Raw genomic sequence first — 19173 nt, 5'->3', positions numbered from 1 at the left:
TGCATGATTATAGACTGTGGGACATAAACTTAGATATGTATCCTGAGATACTGATACTATAGATAGTATAGTAATACTATAGAAAGCTTTTTGAATAGAATTAAAAAAATTTTCTTTTTTTAAAATTGTAGTCTTTTTTGAATGAAAGTATTTCTTTGATCTATGCGTGAGATATTTAAAAAATTATAAAATATTCAATAAAAAATGCATAAAATAAATTTGGCAGGGTAGCATAAGACAGTCACCCAGGTCAGAACTGTAACTACTACAACCCATAAGATCCTTGTGTGTCTCTTCACTCCAGAGGTGACTGTAATCCAGACTTTTAAGGTAATAAGTTCCTTCCTTTTAGTTCTAGTTTTACCACTTTAATCACAAGTGTAGATATACTGTACGTATTTTTTTTTAGATCCTGCTTCTTTTGTTTCCTATGTTTTTATGTGAGATTTATTTACATTTGTTGCTGTAGGTTTTTCATTGCTGTGTCCTATTACATTTTATGGTGTACAGTTTACTTATTCCTCTGTTGGTGGACATATGGGTTCTTTCTAGTTTTTGGTTCTACAAAGAATGCTGTTATATGTATAAATGTTTTTGGCATGTCTTCTACTTTATACATGCCTGAATTTCTCAGGAATATACACCTGGGGAAGGAATTGCTGATTATAGGATGTGGATATTTTCAGCGGGCTGTTTTAGAAAGTGGCTGTGTCAGTTGGTTAGCCATCAATAGCATATGAACATAGGGATTAATGATTCTCCCTTCTTTTAGCTGGTGGAGGCTGTAACTCACCCTAGGCTTCTCATAGGCATCAGTAGTATGTTAGAGTATGGCCTGGGGAGTTAGACTGTGTGGGTTTGAATCCACCATTTAGTACTGAGACCTTGGCTAAGTAACTTGACTTTTTTTTTTTTTTAACCTCTTCCAAGTGGTAATATTTTCCAGTTTGTCTTTTGGCATAGGGTGATGGGGTATCTTCAAGTTATTTCATTGAATAGACTGCCTAGTTGGGGTTCATGAGAATTTGTTACATGTATATTGTTTTTTCTTTTGCAAAAATTATGCTTTTTATTTATTTGTTTATATAATTAAGTGTATTCTTGAACATTTTGGTTTTCAGATTACTAGGACCATATCACTTATTACTTCTGTATCTATCTGTACAATGCCTTATGTTTTCTAAAGCATTCACATTTTTTTTCTGACTTGATCCTTACAATAGTTCTGTTAGGGAAATAAACTGACTTATTTCCATTTTGGAGGAGGAAACTGAGGCCCAAGTAGGATTTGGTGACTTGTCATAGTCACTCCATTGTTGTATTAGGTCCAGGGCCTGTACTTAGGTACCTTTTGAAACTCCCATTTAGTTTCTTGTAGTTCAGTGACTCTGACTTATGTAAATGAGTCTTGAAAAACAACAGGTTTTCAAACACTTTAGAAATGGAATGTATCATCTTTACTATTTGCATGTTTAACCATAACTGGAAGAAATTATATTGTCTGTGATGTTACATTTGTGCTTGTTTTCAGGGAGTGCAGCCTGCCACAGGTGAAGTTGTGTTCGATAGTTTCCAGGACTCTCCTTCCCGTTCCGAACTGGAGACTCGGATATCAAGCCTGCAGCCGGTGGAGCTGCTACTTCCATCAGACTTGTCAGAGCAAACAGAGATGCTCATTCACAGGGTCACTGCTATTAGGTATGTTGGCATGCTGTTTGAAGATCATGATTCTGAAACTGATTTACTGACAAAGCCAAACTTGTTAAAGTTGTTAAAAATAGTTTATAATTATAAAAATTCTATTTCAATGTAACTTAAAAAATTTTATATTTCAGCTTTTTTCAAAATTCCATTTCAGAATTGTATTTCAAAGTAATGGAAATTTTTCAAAAGAAAATTACCCATACTGTCTCTTTAATGTAAGACTATAAAAATGATCATTTTAAAGGGGCTTCTGATATTACTTAATGCTATAGTTTGGTAATTAAGGGGCTTATGATATTATTTCAGTATATTGTTTGGTAATTTTCAGTTTCTGGAGATAGGATTCATGTTTTGGAAATCTTACGTAGTTTTGAAAATGCTTTCTTTGTGCTTTAAGTTTCATTTCAGTGCTGCGTCCAGTAGTGTCCAGTAGTTTTATTTACAAGATCTAAGGTCACATGACTTATATATGAAATAGTGTAATGGGCACTGTGGCCGTAGAGGAAGAAAATGAGTTTATTATATGTGTCTGGCACAGTTGACAACCCAGTAGGAGAGGCAAATATGTACATATCTAACTGGATTCATGAGGCATGATACGTTACGTACCAAACATGAGGGTGACTCATTGAGGGGGATTCTATACTGCCACTGTGGAGCGGTGGTGAAGACCAGCAGTGGTGGTGAAGAGACCAAAATTTTGGGCTGGGGCTTGAATGAAGAGGAAGTTGTATATTGAGGAACTGGACTTTAGGATTAAGTAAGGAAGCCCGTAAGGATTTTCATTTAGTAAGTTGACAAAACAGTTAGAAAATCAAACTGATTTATTAAGTGAAGTTCCATATGTTTCTTTGTCCTTAAAGTTAAGAGTGTTCATTCTATTTAAATGTAACTTCCAACAAAGTAGCTTTCATAATTTGTTTTTTGATTATAACACAGACATATGTTCATTTAGAAGTTAGGATTTACAAAAAGGAAAGATAAAGTAATTCAAAATTGTAAAACCCAGAGATAACTACATTTTAGTGTATTATTTCTGTATACGTATACCACTTTTTTCATTTATGAACTTGGATTTGTATGGCAAAATCACTTCAGTATCCTTTTTTTCTTTCTTTTTGAGCCGTTCCTGAGTAAATGTCAAGGAACATTGAAGAAAGAGCAGATCTGTGAAGCCCCAGAAGTTTTTTTTTTGTTTGTGTTTTTACTTTTTAAAAATTTTAAATTTTTTTAAAAATTTATTTTAATTAGGTATATATGACAACAGAATGCATTTGATTCATTGTACACATTGCAGCACAACTTTACATTTCTATGGTCGTACACGATGTAGTGTCACACTATATGTGCAATCATACATGAACCTAGGTTAATGATATCCATCTCATTCCACCATCTTTTATATCCCCATGTCTCTTCCCTACCGTCCCTTCCCCATGCCCGATCAAAGTTCCCCCATTTTTCCTATGTCGCCCCCCATTATGGATCATCCACTTATCAGAGAGAACATTCAGCCGTTGTTTTTTAGGGATTGGCTTATTTCACTTAGCATGATATTCTCCAACTCCATCCATTTACCTGCAAATGCCATAATTTTATTCTCTTTTAATGCTGAGTAATATTCCATTGTGTGTGTGTGTGTGTGTGTGTGTGTGTGTATAGTATATATCACAGTTTTTTTTTCCATCCATCTATTGAAGGGTATCTAAGTTGCTTCCACAGTTTTAACTATTGTGAATTGAACTCCTATAAACCTTCATTAAAAAAAGAAAAAGTCAACAAATAAAAAAATCAAAGCCCTAGAAAAAGAAGAAAAAACCAACCCCCAAAGTAGTAGAAGACAGGAAATAATTAAAATTAGGGTGGAAATCAATGAAATTGAAACAGAAGAAACAATTCAAAAAATTGACAAAAAGATAGTTCTTCGAAAAAATAAATAAAATTGACCAACCCTTAGCCACCCTAATGAAAAGAAGGGAGGAAAACTCAAATTACTAAAATTTGTGATGAAAAAGGAAATATCATAACAGACACTATTGAAATATAGAAGAAAATTAGAAACTATTTTGGTATCCTTTTTTTTTTTTTAACTTAAAAGCTTCCCATATTTTTTGTTTATTTTGGAAAACTTCAAGCATACAAAATTATTCAGAATAGTGTAGTAAACGCTCATGAACCCATCAACTAGCTTCACCATTTCCCAATTCGGAGCTTGTCTTATTTCATCCATCTCCCTCTCTGGTTAATTTATTTTGAAGCAAATCCTAGTAAACATTATTTTATCTGCTAATATTTCAGTAGGTACTCTTGAAGGCAAAATGATTGCACAACACTTAGTTATGTAAATAGCTCATCATTTATCCATCTCCCTTTTGTTATGTTGTAATCATTTTTTTTCAGTATTACAAATATTGCTGTGATGAATATCTATGCAAATATTTCTGTATGTGTGGTGCATCTTTATTTCCTTAAAATGAATTCCTGAAAGTAGAATTTCTAACTCAGAGGGTGATAACTATATATTTATAAAGCTCTTGATTACTTTTTAGAATTAATAATATTAATTTATATTTCCACCAGTATAGCACAAGAGGGTTCCTTAAACCCATGCCAACATTGGGAGTGATCATTTAAAGATTTTTAACCTTTCACATAGGTAAAAAATTCCACATCAGGTCCCCTAATTTTGTTCTTAATTCTTTTCTGTGTTCAAACTTGAATGATTAAAAATCATATAGTAAAGTTACAAGGGGGTGCTGCTTTTGGAGAGCTAAAAGAATTAATCAGATCTCTACTTTTTATTTATAAGACTAGTCTTCTAGAGCTATATTTTCAGTATTTCACATTTGACTTCATTTTTTTTTTCATAATTGAGTATTTATTTGACTTAGGTTAATAGAAATTAAATTATCAGGCTCATTTTCTCTCTTCTACTTATTTCTACAAAATAATAAAGACAAAATTCAGTACAATGTCAAAACATCCCACAATGAAGACATTGCCAAAACTGAATTTTTGTTTAACAAGAACCATTGCCTAGTGATATTCATAAATGTCCATTTATCACATGAGATACCAAAGCCTGAATTTGGAGACATTTTGGATGTCATATGTGAGTTTTACCAAATTTAATGATTGCATCTGTCTTGTTTTGATTTGTATTTCTTTGGTTAGCATTGGGAGTTTATATTTTTTCCTCTGTTTAATGACCACATGTAAGTGCTCATTCTTTTGCATACTTTATTTTAATTTCATTTGACTAAACAGCCAAAAGTCAGTATTTCCGTGGAGTGCCTATAGCTAATTTATATCTGTGGACAGAGTGGAGCAGTGGAGATTGAAGAATCATAGGGTCAAACAGTGCAGACTCCTGTAACATAGGATTAGGTTGGAAAACTGATCTTCCCCTTAGTGACTAATAACTCAGCAGTATTGCCCTTTATTGTTCTTTTCTGGGTAATAAGTGTGCTTACCTTATGGGATTGCTGTAAGGATTAAATAAGTTAATATGTTAAAGGTAAATCAGTCCTTATCTATTTTAACATTGTCTCTCTCCTGTTCATTCCTGGAACTCTGTCATACATTTTTTTAGACCTTCTTATTTATTCTCTGTGCATGATTCTTTATGGTCTAATTGTATAAGTCTCCATCTATAGCTGTTTTTTATATCCTTTTGAATTTTTCTCCTTCAAAATTAAAAGAATTTTGACTCTTCTTTAAATTTTTTTATTTTTTTATTTTTGAGTTCACTGCTTCTGCATTGATTTTAATAGACTGTCTGGACCAGTTAAGTCCTCCATGCCTCTAATCATATCCTTTATTTTTATACTTAAAAAGTTCACTCCCCATACTGAAAGTACTTCATTTTTATTTTCATCTATATTTCACATTAGTCACTTTTTCTTTGTTTTACTTTACTCTGTGAGGTAAAATCTTACCATAATTCCCCCACTAAATACTAGTGGTTCCAGTTAACATCCATGAAGTTTAGTTTTATCAGCCTGAGCTATAACTCCTAGACGTATTTTTTTAAACAAGATAATTTAGCCAGTTGCATAGGGAATACTTTTATTTAGGTATGAAGAAAATAACTCTAGAATTCTGCCATATTTATTACCAATAAATAATATAGCATTGAATTTTCAAGTATAAAAGAATTTTTGTTCTTGGCAGTATCCTAGAACTCCCTAGAATAAAAAGAAGTTTTCATCAATTATTGGTTGATATTTTGTTAATATTGAAGACATTATATATTAATGCTATGTGAAAAAGACAAAAGAAATTGAATATCCTGAAGTATTAGCTTTTTTTTTTTTTTTTTGGGTAATCTTAACATTTACCACAAGGGGTCTCCAAAGGATTTTATATCTATGAATGGCAATTTAAAAGACTACTAAAACTTTACTTCACATTTATTTTCTATCTTCAGATACAGACTTACTTAATTTACCATTTTTTAAAAAAATATATTTTTTTTAGTTATAGGTGCACACAGTACTTTCATTTTATTTTTATGTCGTGTTGAGGATTGAATCCAGTACCCCACACATGCCACTCTACCTCTGAGCCACAACCCCAGCCCCTAATTTACCTTTTTAATGCCAGGGATTGAAACCAGGGGCGCTAAGCTACATTCCAGCCCTTTTTATTTTTTATTTAGAGACAGGATCTCACTAAGTTGCTCAGGGCCTCACTAAGTGGCTGAGGCTTGCCTCAAACTGGTGATTCTCCTGCTTCAGCCTCCCAAGTCACTGGCATTACAAGCATGTACCACAGGGCTCAGACTACTTGCTTTATATTACATTGTAATTTAGAACAAGAATTAGTCCAAGATCGTAGTAAGCTAAGCTAGAATTATTATTTCTAAATAGTGACAAGCTATCAATTTTTCTAGGGTTGTTTATCTTTATGTAAAATGTGTTTATAAGATTTCAGCCCGGGTCTGAGGGAATCAGTTATAGTATTTTGCTACCCTTCCATTTGTTTTAAGAATATATAAAGAGAAAGAAATGGAAATCAATGATTTTGAGCTCTGCATTAACCTCAGTTAAGATTGCTTTAGCTTAGAGATGTTGTATAAAACTAGTTGAGAGGAAAGCTATAGAAAGCAAAAAAAATTAACATTATTATTAAATATTATTAATATTTACTAGTTCTACAGAAACCAGTTTTTGAGGCAGTTAGGGTTAAACACAGCAGATGATTCTCAATTTTATGTTTAGAGAAATGAGAGGATCCTGGGCACTGGTCTAGCCAAAGAAGGCTTTGTGGAGGAGGTAGGCTTGGATGGGGACATTTGCAGGGTGGAAGGCTTTGAATTGGAAGAGGGGAGGAAAGAAGGTATGTTGTGTGTGAATGCAAACAGTATGAACCCTGAGGCATATGGAGAAATAGTAGGAAAATGTGAAGACAGTGACGAGACTTTCCTGATTAGGGGAAAACTCTCATGTTGAGAACTGAGGAAGAAAGTGTCCCAGAGGAGCAAATCCAGGAAGGTGGGTATGGTGGACTCTTTGTGGAAAGTCAGTAAGGTTTTGGGTTATGTAAAAAAGAAGAGGTGATCCTGCTGCTTAGATGGGACCGTGAATTTTAAAAAATGAATACTTCTCCTAAAGGAAAAAGCATACACGAGAAGAATAAGATTGAGGAGTTTGGAGAATGCCAGTAGTTGGGAATAGGAGGAAGAAGAATGGAAATAGAAAGGGAGGACATAAAGAGTTGGGTGGAGAACTGGAACAAGGTAGGGATGTGGAGTTATAATTTATTTGTTGCACTGATATCAATAGTGAATTAGTTTTTTACACTATTGACTCTTATATTTCACTGAAACCACATGACATGTAGTAGTGCTAGCTTTTACTCCTCCTCCTCCTCTTCTTCTTAGAGTTTTATGGTTATACATAGTAGTTAGGTTCATCCTGATTGACTCATACATGCATGGAAATGAGTTTCCATTTATGATCCCTCATGATCCCTCCCTTTTCCCTCCTGTACTCCCTCCCCTCTTCCATTCTCCTTCTCCTTCCCCTCTTGCATTCTTCCTCAGTGCTACTAGACTTACTTCTGCTCAAGTAGAAGCTAGCTCTAACCAGTTGATGCTTTGTGAAAGAAGGTCCTGCAGTAGTACAGTGACTTTAGGAATTTGACCTTTGAAATAAATGCTTGAACATGTCAATGTTTCTTCAAAGAAAGGGGTGTATACTGCAGATTTAAAGAAAGCATTGAAATACTACATTATTAAAACATTTATATCATCTATGGTTTAACCCAGACCATTACCTAACATGTTGTTTTTATATTGAAAATTTGTATCATCTGAATGTCATTTATGATGACAGATACTTGATGTTACTGTTGCAGCATTTTAATTTTGTATTTTCTTATTAATTTAACTACTAGAGACTGCTTACCAATTTGTGTTGTTGTACTTTAATTTTCAGTTTCTTAATAGAAAATGTTCAGTAGTTTTAGTCTCAAAATGAAGTTATAGTGTGAGACTGTGTATGCTATTAACAGCAACTCTTCTGTGGACTAGCACTCTGTTATGGCTGAAGTCCAACTCTTTCTAATGTCATTATTTGAGTTTAGTATCACTTAAAAAAATATCAAGACTTTTTGAAGGATGGGGGAAATGGAGGTTTTACTCATTAACTTGGTTAATAATATGAAATGTTATTAAGGGATCAATACTTAAGGGTACCAATTTAGTAATTACAGTGTTCCAATTTGTTCTATCAAAGTTTAATAATCTCAATTCCTTGGGCTCATATGAGGTCATTTCAATATGATTCTTAGGTATTAGGAGCTAAGTAAATGAGGAATGCTGTTCTAAACACTGAGTAGCATACTGACATGAATAACAGACCTTTTAAATTTTATGGAAAAGTGAGGCTGGATAAAGTCAGGGCATTTTGGGAAGTGTGAAAAAAGAATGGAACAAGGGAATTGCAGGTCCACTGGAAAGTCAGATGAGTGTGGATGAAGAGTGGCCAGGCACATGCTAACACATAAGAGATTCTCAGTGAGTATTTGTTGAATGTCTATATGTTCAAGGCAAAGAGAAAGACTGGAACTTTTCATTCAGGAGGTTGGGCACTAGTGGGAATTTGATTGATGTTTCTCAAAGTTGGCCTATTCACTTCTTTTACAGGTGTTTATTATTTTGTGTTAGAATAATAATTTCTTTTACATTTGTTAAATTGTAATATAAAAAATTATAGCAGCAACTCATGTTTCTTGTATAAGTGAGAAAATGTGTATTTTTTAAAAGAAAAATGATTTTTGTTAACCACATTATTTAAATATTCAAAAACCTAAAACCTAGTGATTTAGTTTATACTTTTTTTATAGCAATAGAGTTAAAAACAAAACCTGAGAATCAAGTCATGCAAACATAAATAAGAATCAAGTCAAACTCATATAAGTAAGTGGTTGTTTGTTGAGAAGAATGTTGTTCTTGATACTGAAAATAAACTGTTCCTCCCAATTGGAGTGGTGTACCTCAACTGAGAATTAGGCACGTTTCTTTCTCTCTCTCTCTCTCTCTCTCTCTCTCTCTCTCTCTCTTTGTCTTTATGTTTTTTAGACCAGTTTTAGGTTTACAAGTTTAGCAAAATTGAGAGGAAGGCATAGAGATTGACCATGGATCTCCAGTCCCCACACATGCATAGCCTCCTCTGTTATCAGCATCTTTCACCAAAGTGGGAAAATTCTTTTCAATTCAACATTGCTGTGCTATATAATGCATTGTGTAAAGATTCAATTCATCACTTTTTTTTCTCTTTGAACTATAGCTTGACTTAGGTTGTTTGCCTTCCTCTTGGTACAAACATACCACTTTTAATACTGCTTCCGTTTCCCCCCCCCACCAATTAAACTTTGACACCCATTAAAGTGTTCTTTATTGCTAATATGAATTTTTTTTAGTTATAAATGGATACAATACCTTTATTTATTTATCTTTATGTGGTGCTGAGGATCGAACCCAGAGCCTCACCCATGCTAGGTGAGTGTTCTACCAGCCCCAGCCCCACTAATATGATCTTAAATGTTAAAGCCAGGTGCAGGAATTGAAGCATGTAGCAGCATTCATTTTAAAAGTTGGTAGTTGGGGATCTAGGACAGTGTTTTTCAAATTGAAGGCAATAAAATCAATTTGATCATTAGTAACTAACACTGACTTAGAATAGGATATAGAATAGTGCACATGTGTGGTTAGGGTGGGTATTTTATGAAATCTTTTTTTAGTTTTATCTGTGTATAATTTCTAATCCTCTCTCCAATACCTATCATGTTTATAATGGTCCAAGAAAATAATTTAAACTTCTAATTTAATATATCAGTTAAATGTAATTTATTAATGTAGTTTGGTGATTATTTCATATGTTTTATTGATTAGATATTACCCAGAAGTATATTTTTAAATAGCACAACTCAAAGGAAATGAATAATTAAAGGCTAATGTATTAAAAATTCTAAAGTTAACATGATTTGCTGATTATATGTTGCCTACATAGAATATCCAGAAGTGACAAATTATTTGAGATAATCAGAATTCAGCAAAGTCATTAAATATAAGATAATTTATAAAGATGAAGTGTTAGCAACAACTTTTTCCATGGTGTTCTAAGTAGATTTCTATTTTCCTGGTGTCCTGTTTACTTCTTTGTAATTGCTTTTTGTTGAGAGAACTTCCATTAGTTATTCTTTTAGAGGAGGTCAACTTATGACATTCTCTTAGTTTTCCTTCATCTGAAAATATCAGTTTCTCCTTCATTTTGAAGGATGTTTTTTCCTGCCAGATATGGGATTCTGGGTTTACATTCTTTTCTTTCAGCACTTGAAAAATATTATGCCACTTCTCATGAGAAATCTACTGTCATTCAAATTGATTTTCCCTTATAGTTAAATTATAGTTTCTTTCCTGCTCCTTTCAAATTTTACTTTGTCTTCAGTTTTTAGGATTTTAATTATGATGTGTCTTGGCATGGAGATCATTGGTTTTATTCTGTTTAGAGTTCATTCAGCTTCTTGAATCTGTAGATTTAATATTGCCAAATTTGTGAATTTTTCATTCATCCATTCATTCTTTCTTTCTTTTTTTAAATCAAGAGTTTTTCCTTTTAATACTTTTAGTTGTAGATGGACACAATGCCTTTATTTTATTTATTTTTTTATGTGGTGCTGAGGATCGAACCCAGTGCTTTACATGTGCCAGGCGAGTGCTCCATCGCTGAGCCCCAGCCCCAGCCCCAGCCCCAGCCCCATCCATTCATTCTTTCTTTTTGTTTTTCAGCCTGCTTTTGTCTTCTCTCCTTCCAGGATGCTGATTTAAAAAAAAAAAAAAAATGTTAGATTTTGTTGTTGTTGTTGTTTTGGTCGTGCAGGCCTTGAGGATTTCTTTTTATTTTGGTTTATGTTCTCTGCTGTTCAGATTGGGTTATGTCATTTGTTTGTTCCATTTTTCTGGTTTGCTGATAATTACCTTTGTCCTCTTTGTTCAGCTATTGATTCTATCCATTATGCTTTCTGTTTTGGTTATTGTATTTTACACTTCTAAAATTTTTGTTTAGTTTTTTACTATGTCATCTCTTTGCAGAGAAGTTTTCCTTGCCTTGGCTTTTATCTTTCCATTTGCTTCAGGCATATATGTTTTGCTATTAAAGCATTTTTCATTGTGGCTGTTCTGAAAGCTTTGCTAGATAATTCTGACAATTCTGCCATCTTAGTGTTGTCTTTTTCAATCTAGTTTGAGATCTTCCTGTTTTTTGGTATGAGTGATTTTTTATTCCTGTGCGTTTAAGAATCTGGATTTTATTCAAGCCTTCTGATTTCCCTGATGCTGCCTCAGCAGGATGGAGGTGTGCTGACTTATTATTGACAGGTGGGATAGAAGTGTGGATTCCCTAAGTGGCCTCTGTTGTTACCTGAGGGGAATGGATGCCTCTTGTTCCTGCTGAGTGGGGTGGGAGTTCCAGTTCCCCATATGGTTGCCATCAGTTCTCTGACATATCATTGTCAGAGGGAGAGGAGCCTCATTACTGCTGGGTGGGAGTGGAAGTCTATGCTCCCTACATGGGCTCCTCAGATACCATGGGGTTCAAGGGCTCCTTCCTGGCCAGTGAGGATGAGAGTCTTGGGTTTCTACTTGTTCTTCTCTGACATAACTAGCAAGGGGTTTGGAGTGCTTCATGTCAGCCTGATGAGAGTAGATATTTAGGTGTCCCTTAGTCACTGCTAATACAGGTAGAGGTGAGACCATAGGTTTTTATGTAGACTTTGGTTAGGTAGAGTAGTTGTCTAAAAGTTTTCTCTTTTTAATCTGACTTTTCCTGTGTGTTTATCTAGGGACAAGATATTTTGTGGGACTTTTTTAGTGGGGTGGGGATCTGTGCCCCCTTGACCTTTCTAGATTGTCAGCTACTTAACTCCAATTTTGGGTTAAATATGAAGAATAAACATTGTGCCATTCCTCAGATTCCAGGTTTCTCAGCTCATCCACATTTTCTCTACCTTTCAGAGTTGTCTTATTTTTTGTTTTGTCCTCTTGTTTTTTCTTGGCAGCACTGGATATTGAACCCAGGGCTTGTATGTGGTAGGCAAGTGTTCTATCACTAAGCTACACCCCTCACCCTCTAATGTTTGTTTTTTATGTAACATGCAGGAAGCTGTACTTAGTGGGAGGAATAGAAATAAGGAAAATACATCTGTTCCTTCTTCCTGGAGCAGACATCCTTTGGTCACAATCTTATTTTAGTGCATAAACTTTGTTTTTTTTTGATGTTCTTTTTTTTGTACCACAATTGAACCCAGGAGCACTTAATCACTGAACCACATCCCCATCCCTTTTTATATTTTATTTAGAGCCAGAGTCTCACTGAGTTGCTTAGGGCCTTGCTAAAATGCTGAGGCTGGCTTTGAACTCACAGTCCTCCTGCCTCAGCCTCCCAAGCTGCTAGGATTATAAGCATGCACCACTGCACCTGGCTCTTTTGTGTACACACACACATACACGTATATTTAGTTATTGATGGACCTTTATTTTATTCATTTATATGTAGTGCTGAGAATCGAACCCAGTGCCCCACACATGGTAGGCAAGCATTCCACCACTGAGCTACAACCCCAGCACACCCTTTGATATTCTTTTAATCTAAATAAAAATGAGTGCTTGGATAATGCCAATTTGTAAATCTTTACTGCAGTAAAATTGAATTTGTGGGTGAATCTGATTAAAAGAAAATTTTCTTTTTTTTTTCTTTTGTAATTTAAGTTGCTTTTTGTATTTTTAGAATCACTTGAAGTTTAAGCATGTTAGTTTTGGGTTTTTTTTAAAAGAACAATCAGTGGGGAAAAAATTGTTGTCTCATTCTTGGTGAATTTAAGCATTCACAAAGTAATAGTAAAATTTTGCTAGCTCTCCATCAGGTGATTAGGTCACATCATCTTCTTATAAAGTTTATCCTTTCTTGTTTATTGAACGCAAAAAATTAAGTATTAACATTAAGAATCAAAAGTATGTGAATGAACCTCAATACCAAGTAGACTCATGGAGCCCAGAGAAAGGTATAAATCATGTACAGAGGCCTTAGTTGAAAGGGGAATGGCCCTAAAGTAGGAAAGGTGCCAGATTGAGTTACCCAGGGCATTGGCCACCACAGGTAGAGCTGTGTTGCACCTGGTTTATGTACCTGATAGAATTTTAAGTGGTTTACAAATAAGCATTTTTCACTTTTGTAGTTAAATATTTACTTAAGATATATTAAAAACATGTAATTAGTGAATCAAACCTGATTTCATAAATTTTTATGGTGTAGAAAGATTCTTACACTGGTATTTGAGTTAAAAACCTGAGTTGATTTAACAAAAACTCTCAGGTTAATGTGACAAATGTGACATTATTGAAGATGGAGGGGGAATGGCTGAAATTAGGGAATGTATTAGAATACATGGTGGGATAATCTATGTCACATTTACCTGTTTGTTATTTAGTTTCTGTTTGTTTGTTTAGGTTACATCTAATATAAATTGGACCATTGTTTGAGTATTTAAAAAAATTCCAAAGTCATGGCATAGAGAAAGATAGATGATGATTTCCTGATTTAAAAGGGCATTTAAGTACTTGAAAATGGGCTGTTCTCCATTGGCTCTCCTTTTTTATTGGGATATTTTATTCTAGGGCTGGGTATGGATCAGTGGTAGAGTGCTTGCCTAGCATGCACTAGGCTTTGGCTTTCATCCCTAGTACCACAAAAGAAAAAAAAAAAGAGTTTATTTTAAGTTAATTTTTTTAACTTAGACGGCTAGCAGTAAATTCTAATCAATTATCCTTTTAAAATTATTTTATTTTTGGTATTGGAGATTTACTTTACTACTGAGCTACCTCTCCAGCCCTTTTTAAAAAAAATTTTTTATTTTGAGACAGGGTCTCACTAAGATGTTGAGGCTGGCTTTGAATTTGCAATCCTGCCTCAGCCTCCTGAGCCTCTGAGATGATAGGTGTGTACCACCACTCCTGGCTCTTTTCCTATTAAGAAAAGTTTCAGTCTTGACAGATAGTTCCAGTAGAATCTCATTTTACTGTTAATCCTGTGAGTTGAATATTATTATGTATTCATTCATTTAATCATTCTTAGAAACATTTATTGGGTGCTGTGTGCTAAGTTTGTTACCTTACCTTTTGGATACTTACAGTCTAGAGAGGAAGGTAGGAGTGGAAACAAACCAGTATGGAAGTATTGATTGTTAAGGTTTTAAAGAAATACTTCTAGCATGGGAGCATCAGGGTTTGCCCAAAGGAATCAGGCAGAGTATCCCCGAGGTGTATGATAGAACTGAGACTGGGAAAATTATGGCCAGGTAGATGGAAGTTGTGGGGAGTAAAACTCATATGGTTAGGCTGTTCTGCATGAACATGGTGACCTGAGGCAAGACAGAGGTGGACTTTGGAGAAAAAAGGTGTGGAAAGTAGTTAAAGAATCAAGGTGAGCTGGGCGCCATGGTGCATGCCTGTAATTCCAGTACCTCTGGAGGCTGAGGCAGGAGGGTTGTGAGTTCAAAGCCAGCCTCAGCAAAAGTGAGGCACTAAACAACTCAGTGAGATCCTGTCTCTAAATAAAATAAAAAATAGGGCTGGGGAGTGCTCATGAATTCAATCCCTGCTCCCCCCCGCCAAAAAAAAAAAAAAGAATCAAGGAGAAAGAAACAGTGGAGGGGCGAGAAGACAAGGGGTTGGATATGGGGTTTTATGTGAAAAAGACTGAGATGAGATGGATGGTGATGGGAATAGTATCATAGTGATCTTTTTCTGTCCCCAGCACCTCTCATAGTAGCTCACATACAGTAAGTACTTTATGTGCTTGATAATGAATGATTAAATAAGTGACAGTTTGAATAAGGAAAATAATGGATCTCTCCTTTTTGTTTGTTTTTTAATTTTTTTTAAGTTGTAGATGGACACAATACCTTCATGTTATTTATTTATTTTAGTGTGGTGCTGAGGATTGAACTCAGTGCCCCGCATGTACCAGGCAAATGTTCTACCACTGAGTCACAACTTCAGCCCTCCTTTTTATTTAAGAAAAATGATTTGCCTTTTATAAACATGGAAAGTTTGCTGGATTAGCTAGAAATTCATACATAAAATATTTGTGATGATCAGTGTATAGTTACATGGGATACATGTAGTCAACTGTGCCTCAGTCCCATCTGTGGCACTTGAAATTTTTTTTTGTTGTTGTGTTCTTAGGAAATCATTTTTTTTTCTCTTTATATTCTAGTTCATCTTCTTTTTTAGAATAGAAAGTAATTATAAAGTTGAATTCTTTGTTATTTTACTTTGTTATGTTTATTAGACTATAATTTTACTTAGCTGTTTAGAAAATCCAGAATTAAAAAATTGTGTTAGCAGAGATGGTAGTGGATTAAATAGTAGAAATAAATTTCATACACAGTAGGAAAATGCTTGTCTCTAGGAAAGTACTTTGAGAGGAAGTATTCTAAAGAAGTATTAAAAATCTGTTTTATATGTATTTCCTTTTAAAAAATGATATTTGTTTCTTTCCAAGAGGAAGTGCCATTGTATTTTCAGTAGTTTCCTTGGTATTGATTTCTTTTTGCATATGTAGCTAGTGCTTTAAAAAAAATTTTTTTTAGTTGTAGATAATACTTGTATTTTGTTTATTTATTTTTTTATGTGGTGCTGAGGATTGAACCCAGTGTCTCACACATGCTAGGTGAGCACTATACCACTGAGCCACAACCCCAGCCCCTAGGTAGTGCTTTTAATAGGCATGCTTAACTTGTATATGAAAATCCAGATTTTAAAACATAATAAATTAATAGATGATTGTTACTCTGTAAGAATGTTTGCTCTAGGGTTCATTTAAATAATGAGCTTCTTTCATTGAGTAAATCTTCTCAGTAATATATCTACTTGAAAAGAATAAATGGGGTGTATAGGCAGTACATTTATTGACAGGAGTTGAATAGGAAGAAACAGCATTTGAGGAGCCTCCAGGAAATGATTTTATTGATTACTACAGAGAGCTCTGAGGGGCCGGGGGTGAGGGTATTCACCCTGCTTGAACAGAAATTTCAGAAGCAATTGTATGAGGTGTATAGCATTTGTTTTACTAATTCTACTGGACTTTTGTAAATGCACCTGTTCATTTAGGGTTGAAAATTTAATTGCACAGTCTCCTCATTAACCAAAGCACTTTGTCCCTTAAGGTTTTTCTCAGAGGTTTGTGTTATAAATCTTAATATCCTGAAAGTATGCCTTTCCAGTCCACTGTAGAGAGTTTTACTTATGTTCAATTTGCAAAAAAATAGTTTTAAAAATTAGTCATCATTCAGCCAGGCATGGTGGTGCAGGCCTGTAATCTCAGAGCCTGGGAGGTTGAGGCAGGAGGATTACAAGTTCAAGGCCAGCAAGTTAGTTAGGCTCTGTCTCAAAATAAAAAATAAAAAAAGATTGGGGATATAGCTTAGTGGTAGAGTTCCCCTGGGTTCTGTCTCCAGTACTGGGGGAAGAGGGGAATACTTTTAAATCATTTATGTTAGCAGCAAAGAAAGTCCTACATTAGGGAGAAGGAGGAAGGGAGGCAAGAGAATATGTTGGGGAATGAATTGGAACAAATTATGTTATGTGCATATATGAATATATCACAGTGAGCACAATTATCATGCACTGATAAAAACAAAAATTTCTACACTAAATATCAAAGTAGTTTCTATCATTTCAGGTGAAGATGGTGAAACTATGAATTGCAAGGTGGGGCTGAAGGAAGAAAAGTGAAGTCAGGAAATGAGGGGAAAGATAGATTCCCTACCATATTCCAGTTACACTGTTTCTGGTTTTAGTAACCATAACACAAGCCTGTGAAGCAAATGTAGTTATCCTTATTTTACAGTGAGGGGCAGAAGTATAGAGGTGTTAATCCTCTTCCAGAGTTATAAGATCATGTAGGGAGTAAGTGGCAAAGCTTACTAGATCCCCCAGGAAGAGTTGATCTTCTACTCTCTTTAAGATATAACCTGATATCCATATAAAAGGGTAGAAATCCCTTTGTAATTGAACTTTTAATGCAGTTACCAGCTGTCCTCAGGATGTCTGTATTTCTAACTTTTTTTCCTATTTCTTCTTTATTGCTCAGAGAGATTCTTTTCCCTCTGTTCCCTTCTAGCAAAGCTTCCTTTTCCTTTGTCTTAAGTGAAAGACTTGCTTCAGAGCTCCTCTGTGCCTGCTTATCTTTGTGGACTTAGCCTTGTCTATCAGTCTTTTTAGTGACTCCTTCCTATCAAACCTCCCTGCTGAAAGGAGATTTCTTACTAATTTCTACTATTTGCCCCTCATTACTCTGAGATTATTCTCTTTTGTTTTCAGGCCAGGAATTTCTTCCTACTCCCACTCTGTGTATGTGTGTGTGTGTGTGTGTGTGTGTGTGAATTCTTTATAGCCTCTTGCCCAAGGCTTGATCCCTAAAGTGGCAAAAATGTGTGAAGTTCTGATAGATTTTTTTCCTTACAGTTTTTCTTCCCTTTCTTGTTAATAAAAATGCCTGTCTAGTATTTGATATTTTCTCTCTCTAGTTTGACTTAACATACATAACTCTGAGGTTGATGATATTTTCTCAGGTTTGCCAGAATAATCTAGTGCAAGTTCCTAGAGTCTTTCTCTGAGCAACATCATGAGCTCTATCTTCCTGTGTACCTTCAGCTCTGACCAACTCTTCTTGGCCAGGCAGAGCTGGCTTTGTACCTCATGGGAGTGGACATGGATCCTGGAACACTGTGTGTGGTGTCCTCCATTATCCCCAATCCTAGTATGAAGGCTGGTTGAGAAGACTGCATGGTAAGTGGGTCTGCATGCCTTCTCTGATGGCCACCCAGGGCCATGGCTGGCCCCAGGGTTGGTCCCTCCCTGTTGGGAGATACAAGAACAGAGGAGTGCTAAGTGACCTGTAGATCTTTAAGATGGATTGTCTCTAGCCAGGAATGTCTGCTCCTGAACCATTAGGGCAGTGCTTTTCCAACTTGGTCACACATCATTAGTGGATTATGGAACAATTTCGTGGGTTGTAGTTACCACTTAAAAAAATGAAATAGGATATTGTAGAGTTGATGATATTTGAATACATTGTATGTAATAAGCCTGAGGGTTTTTAAAATTTGTTTGTTTTTTGTTTTTTTCTTTTTGGTACTGAGGATTTAACCCAGGGACACTTTACTACTGAGCTACATCCCCAGCTCCTTTTTGTTTTATTTTTAATTTTGAGTCAGGGTCTTACTGAGTTGCTCAGTATCTTCACGTGGTTTACACCTACTAATTAGACAAAAAGTAATACTGAATTAGACAGATTTTTGGAAGTTACACTCCACAATAAGATAAAAGTTTTTAGGTGAAATGATTGGTATAAAATAGCTCGTACATTATGTGACTAGTACTGATACTAATTCATGTAATTTTTATAACAACCCTTTGAGATGGTTACTAGTATGTCTATTTTATAAATGAGGAAAGAGGAGAGGTGAAGTAGCATTATCTATCTATGTATCTGGTGAGCAGAATAATAACCCCCAAGATAGCTACTTCCTAATTCCTGGAGTGTGTGACTTTGTTAGGTTACAGGGCAGAGGGAAATTAAGATTGCATTTGGAATTATGGATGCTAATCAGCTGACCTTAAGATAGGGAGGTAATCTTGGTTTATCCAGGTGAGCCCATTTAAACAAGAGTCCTTTAGATATAGAGCATCCAGGTGGAAAAGGTCAAAGTGATGTATCTGTCTTGCCCACACTGGCTTTGAAGATGGAGGAAGGTGACAGAAGTCAAGTCCAGGATGCAGGCTGCTGTGGAAGCTGAAAATAAATTCTCCTAGAGTCTTCAGAATGATATGCCTTGAGATTATCCTGGTGAGATTGGTGTTGGAATTCTGACCTACAGAATTTATTGTCTTACAAGGTAATA

General features: G+C 35.0%; 1 protein-coding gene across 1 annotated transcript in view; it reads left to right on the top strand.

Moving 5' to 3' along the window:
* The window catches only part of Msh3 (mutS homolog 3), a 180649-nt gene that overhangs the window by 22167 nt on the left and 139309 nt on the right, over positions 1-19173 (top strand). Inside the window, exon 8 of the mRNA XM_071612456.1 lies at positions 1532-1698. Coding sequence (XP_071468557.1) covers positions 1532-1698 — 167 coding nt within the window. The remainder of the gene's footprint in view (positions 1-1531; positions 1699-19173) is intronic.

This window comes from Marmota flaviventris, chromosome 5, assembly GCF_047511675.1.
Source record: "Marmota flaviventris isolate mMarFla1 chromosome 5, mMarFla1.hap1, whole genome shotgun sequence".
In the NCBI taxonomy this organism is placed as follows: domain Eukaryota; kingdom Metazoa; phylum Chordata; class Mammalia; order Rodentia; family Sciuridae; genus Marmota; species Marmota flaviventris.
The sequence above is the reverse complement of the archived record's forward strand: the minus strand, read 5'-3'. Positions and strand labels throughout refer to the sequence as shown.